Source organism: Octopus bimaculoides, chromosome 5 (genome assembly GCF_001194135.2).
Source record: "Octopus bimaculoides isolate UCB-OBI-ISO-001 chromosome 5, ASM119413v2, whole genome shotgun sequence".
In the NCBI taxonomy this organism is placed as follows: domain Eukaryota; kingdom Metazoa; phylum Mollusca; class Cephalopoda; order Octopoda; family Octopodidae; genus Octopus; species Octopus bimaculoides.
Genome location: NC_068985.1, coordinates 17,187,937 through 17,194,007, shown reverse-complemented (window position 1 = coordinate 17,194,007; position 6,071 = coordinate 17,187,937). Strand labels below are relative to the sequence as shown.

Here is a 6,071-nt window from a genome sequence, read left to right as displayed (position 1 = left end):
GTGGAGCGCTACGAGCATTGTTCGAGCGTGATTGTTACCAGCGTCGCCTTCCTGGCACTTGTGCCGGTGGCACGTGAAAAGTCATTCGAGCGAGATCGTTGCCAGTGCCGCTGGACTGGGCAGGTGGCACGTAAAATACACCATTTTGAGTGTGGCCGTTGCCAGTACCGCCTGACTGGCCTTCGTGCCAGTGGCATGTAAAAAGCACCCACTACACTCTCAGAGTGGTTGGCAATAGGAAGGACATCCAGCTGTAGAAACTCTGCCAAATCAGATTGGAGCCAGGTGTAGCCATCTGGTTTCACCAGTCCTCAGTCAAATCGTCCAACCCATGCTAGCATGGAAAGCAGACGTTAAACGATGACGATGAATGCAAATCTGAGTAATAACCTACCTTTAACAAAAACCATGGTTGTAGAGCTTTTTAATTTTGATACTATAGATTTTATTTTTCAATAGCTTTCCTACACTGCCACCCCACAAAAAAAAAAAAAAAAAAAAGAGTAACACTTACTACATATATAAGTGTTCCAACAAATGACTTGCATACACTTCCTTGATTAAGATCTTTAGCATATCCAAGATCAATTAATTTGTAAACAACCTGTAAAATAAATAAAAAAATATCAGTTAAAAAATACAAACACTCAAATAAAATTTACATCAATGATATATACACACACAAGTGAGTGGCACTCAACATATTTGGTAGGAGTTATATATATTATTACATGGAAAAATGCAAGCAAGAAAAATAATATTCTTAAGATTATAAACCTGAAAAATTACAGGACAATTTATTACACTTGGAAAAGTTCAGGAGAACTTACTACATCTGGTAAAGTACAGAGTAGAGGTACATGACCTAGTGGTTACAGCAGCAGACTTGCGGTCAAGGGATCATGGGTTTGAATCTCAGAACAGGCAATATGTGTGTTTATGAGCGAAACACCTAAGCTCCATGTAGCTCCAGCAGAAGGTAATGGCGAACTTCTGCTGATTCTTTCATCACAACTTTCTCTCACTCTTTCCTCCTGCATCTAGCAGCTCACCTGTGACAGACAGGCATTCTGTCCAGGTGGTGAACCTATAAGCTAATGAAATCAACCCTTATGAGCCAGGCATGGCTCAAGAAGGAACAAACAACAACAACAAAGTACAGAACAAGAAAATTTTTGACTTAAAATATTGCAATAACACTAGTATATACCATATTTGATGGCATATGAGATACTTAATACTTATTCCCCCAAAAATATCTCAAAAAAAAATCACAGACACACATACATGTAAGTGTGTGTGTGTGAGACATGTTTTCAATTCCACACATATACTAAAAGATATAAACTCAAGTTGAGCAGGGAACCTCAACATGGTCATTTGATTAGCTGAGAATAGCAGCCAAATTTCAAATCACATTCTAAGGAAAGGACACATCAGATAAGATAGTGTTAAATACCTTCTGAAAAAGATAAACCTATGAACATAGATTTCTTCGCTTAAGGAACATCTGGAACTAAACAACAGCAACATCAGTTTCATGCTTGAAGTAATGAAAGCATCTCTGTAGTTGCTCTATCTGCTAGAAATACCAACCAAATCACCCTCAAATCATATCCCAATGTTTAAATAAAGAAAGGATCATGTAGTGTCAGATATCCCTTAAAAAAAAACTACTCAATGAGCAGGGTATATATAGACCTAAAAGCATCAACAACAACTGAAAGAAACGGCAAAACACACTGCTAAATGTAAAGCAAGTAATGTGTGTGTGTGTGGGTTTCTACAGCAATCAGTGCTGCACCAGAGTGGTAAACAATGAGGAGAAGGAAGAGAAAGAGGAGTGAAAAGATTTATGAAGCAATTCACTCTCCAATTCTCTCACTCTTCCCCCCCTCTCTCTCACACACACACATACATAAAACTGTAACATTTTAAGGAAAGGACGAGTAGGTTATGCATGGACACAATTATCAACTCTTTTATTTGTTTCAGTCATTTGACAGTGGCCATGCTGGAGCACCACCTTCAGTCAAACAAATCAACCCTAGGACTTATTCTTTGTAAGCCTAGTACCTATTCTACTGGTCTCTTTTGCCGAACTGCTAAGTTATGGGGATGTAAACACACCAACATTGGTTGTCAAGAGATTGGGGGGGGATACAAACACAGACACACAAATATATACGTACACACACACACACGTGTATATATATATATATATATATATACACATATATACACACACACAACGGGCTTCTTTCAGTTTCTGTCTACCAAATTCACTCACAAAGCCTTGGTCAGTACAAGGTTACAGTAGAAGACACTTGCCCAAGGTGCCATGCAGTGGGACTGAACCCAGAACCATGTGGTTATTAAGCAAGCTACAAAAATTTTGTCACTTGCAAAAGTTAAAAAATATTAATAACATAGAACTCTCACCTTATTGTCTATTTCCTTAAGTACAATGTTTTCTGGTTTTATGTCACGGTGAACAATTTGCTGTGTATGAAGATAAGCAACGGCAGCAGAGATGTCTTTAGTGAAATGCAACACATTTGCCTCACTAAATCCGCAGTATGACCGGCTCAGATCCTAACATCACAAATGATAAAATGTTAATTAGTATTCATTAAACATAAATTGCAATAAAAATAATTTACCAACAAATTATCTCAAAAAGTGAAAAATGAATCTGTGAATTGATAGCAAGATGACTGTTGTTAGTACACAAACACAGAATCCAGGATTTGAAAGAGTAATTTTAAAATTATACATTGGACATTAGGCAGCAGTGATATGTGTTTATAAAAAATAAAAAGTAAGTACTGTCTCATGTTCTAGGATTCATAGAAGCAGTTACTCGGTTTCTCAGGTGAATAAGTGACAGAGCTCACAACCTTTCCCCTGAATGGGACGTTAGTTTGTCACAGGGTTGCTCGTAGCTGAGTGGAATCAAAGCTACAATCTTGCAGTCATTAGAGCAATACCCTAACAGTTAGGCAACACGCCTTTACCAAAATCTTTAGTTTTAATGTTTTATCAATTGAATTTCTGAAATTTTAATGAAACACAGCTGGTGATAGAATTTCATTTCATCTCTGCAAATTATTGGAAATTTAGCAACAATGAATAAATAATTAAATATGGAAATTGTTTTAATTATTTGTAAAAAATTATTATTAACATTTATTGTTTGTTTTAAAAATAACTGTTAAGAAACACAAGTGCAAGAAATCCTCTACTTTCAGTTCAAACACAACAAACTAGTCTTCTCCATTGAGTCTGTGATATTCTGAGATGTTGAGTTTTGTACAGGGTGTCCACAAAGTCTGGGTACATGCAGATTAACACATACTTTAAGAAATTATTATTTCTTATATTTAATTGTTTATGTTATGATCTTATTTACTCTATGTACCCACACAGGGATTAACACATACTTTAAGAAATTATTAATTCTTATATTTAATTGTTTGTTATGATTTTATATACTCCATGTACCCAGACTTTGTGAACACCCTGTAGATAGGTAGTTACCTCCCTTGCCATACATTGTTAACAGCACATGATAGAAACGGGATGTGGGAGCATATAAATGACGGTCTATTAGAATAAGTGGGAAGGGTCTGTGCTGTAAGGTTCCACGTGGTAGAGCAGAACTTGGACATTGATGCGTGATGTTCATTATGGTATCCCTTCATCTATGGGCGATATATCCTGGATAACAATCTAGTAGTTCTTTACTCTTTGAATCCATTCCTACCAGTAAGGAAGACATTTTGCACTCGTTGTCAAAGACAGTGCTTTATAACAGGTTCCATTCTTTTCTAAAATAAATAAGCTATGTTTTGTGGCCATATTGTTAACAAGTTAACATCACAATCTTGTGGTTCAATCCTACCACTCAACACTTTGGGCGATTGTCTTTTACCATAACCTTGAGCATACTAAATCCTTGTGAGTGAAACTGGTTAGGTAGAAACTGTGCAGAAGGCGGCGAGCTGGCGGAAACGTTAGCATGCCGGGCGAAATGCTTAGTGGTATTTCGTCTGCCGTTACGTTCTGAGTTCAAATTCCGCCGAGGTCGACTTTGCCTTTCATCCTTTCTGAGTCAATTAAATAAGTACCAGTTACGCACTGGGGTCGATATAATCGACTTAATCCATTTGTCTGTCCTTGATTGTCCCCTCTATGTTTAGCCCCTTGTGGGCAGTAAAAAAAATAAGAAACTGTGCAGAAGCCTATTATATGGGCAGTATGCATTCTTGAGTGGTAGACCTAAACTGTTATTCAGTATACCACAACCACTTGGTCCGTGGGTGTCTTTAATGGAGCTTATTTTGTTGTAAGCATTCAAACCAGGTGTGAGGATGTGTTAATGCACTGCTTCTGACTGTCGTAACCCATGAGTCCCTTTGCCTCATTTCCATCTATTATGAAGGTCTTATAAACAATTACTTTTTTTTCTTTTTTTACAAATCTGGAAACTTTTTTTCTTTGGTACCTGTTCACATAGAAGTTTACTTCTCCAACAATATCTCTTTACTAATTTCCAATATTACCCAAAAGCATCCACTACACTCTCGGAGTGGTTGGCTTTAGGAAGGGCATCCAGCTGTAGAAACTCTGCCAAATCAGATTGGAGCCTGGTGTAGCCATCTGGTTTCACCAGTCCTCAGTCAAATCGTCCAACCCATGCTAGCATGGAAAGCGGACGTTAAACGACGATGATGATGATGATGAAATATATCCAAGATGAACCAAACTGATAAGATTATACCTCCCTGTTCTTAAGAGCTCTGATACATTTCTTGATTAAAAGCAAGTATGTCATTAAATACCAGCAAATATTTCAATTAATTTTTGTATCATAGGCTTCCATTTCAACTAGCAGGCTAGATTGGGGGCTTCATTATTGACTATTGCAAAGTATTGAGTTGGTGTAAAAATAATTGCCATTTCAATCATTTTTAAACTTTGTTACTTATGTGGACCAAACTTTTATCTAACTACATCCATGTACTGGTGCTTTATTTTGAAGAGCAGATTTTGATGTATTGATTTGCACTAATAGTTTTGCTTTCACACTTTATAATAGTTCATATTAGGCTGGTTAAATTAAAGATTAGAAATCATCATCATCGTTTAACGTCCGCTTTCCATGCTAGCATGGGTTGGACGATTTGACTGAGGACTGGTGAAACCGGATAGCAACACCAGGCTCCAATCTAATTTGGCAGAGTTTCTACAGCTGGATGCCCTTCCTAACGCCAACCACTCAGAGATGCAAAAGCAAATTCATGCTATTTTATCAGACGAGTTGAAAGTGGAACGCAAAGCAGTAGAAACTGATTATTGCAATATCAACCAACCCTTCGGCCAAAAAAAACTATCAATGAATTTAAAGCTTAGCATCCATCCCATTTCTTGTTTTTAACCTTTGCACTTACCATATTTCTGTTGCAATGGTTAGTCCACATTACTCTGTAAGGAGCACAAGGCCAGTTTCTCATTTTCTAAGGTGTATATGTATATATTCCTCCCTTGATAGGGTGCTGTCCATTGCAGGGTTGCTCATTTTTGCCAGCTGAGTGGACTGGAGCAACATGAAATGAAGTGTTTTACTCAAAAACACAAAGCATAACTCAATCCAGGTGTTGAAACTGCAATTTTACAATCATGAGTTCAACACCCTAACCACTAAGCCATGAGTCTCCACTTTAGTTGAAATTTTTTTTCTTTCTTGCCTTTAACCCTCCAACGCAGAGTATAGGCCACTTATAATTGAAGTCCATGTTGCATAATTTTTCGCTTCTGTACTTATACTCTGCCATGAATGTCCCCCTTTCTCTAGTTCCTTTTGTTGATCTATGCCACGAGTTCTTAGGCCTACCCCTCTTTCTATATCCATCCGGATTCCACTGTAAAGCACTTCTTGCTATATTTGGTGTGTCCTTTCTAATTGTGCTACCAATCCACTTCCACTTTTTCTTAAATATTTGCTCCCTAATTGAAACTTGATTCGGTCTTTGCCATAGCTCCATATTGCTTATGTGTTCGGGCCATCT

At 37.5% G+C, this 6,071-nt stretch overlaps 1 protein-coding gene across 1 annotated transcript in view; it reads right to left on the bottom strand.

Moving 5' to 3' along the window:
* The window catches only part of LOC106868427 (inhibitor of nuclear factor kappa-B kinase subunit beta), a 53,806-nt gene that overhangs the window by 27,867 nt on the left and 19,868 nt on the right, over positions 1-6,071 (bottom strand). Inside the window, exons 5-6 of the mRNA XM_014913675.2 lie at positions 2,443-2,595; positions 515-604 (exon numbers count right to left, since the gene is read on the bottom strand). Of these exons, the coding sequence (XP_014769161.1) occupies positions 515-604; positions 2,443-2,595 (243 nt within the window). The remainder of the gene's footprint in view (positions 1-514; positions 605-2,442; positions 2,596-6,071) is intronic.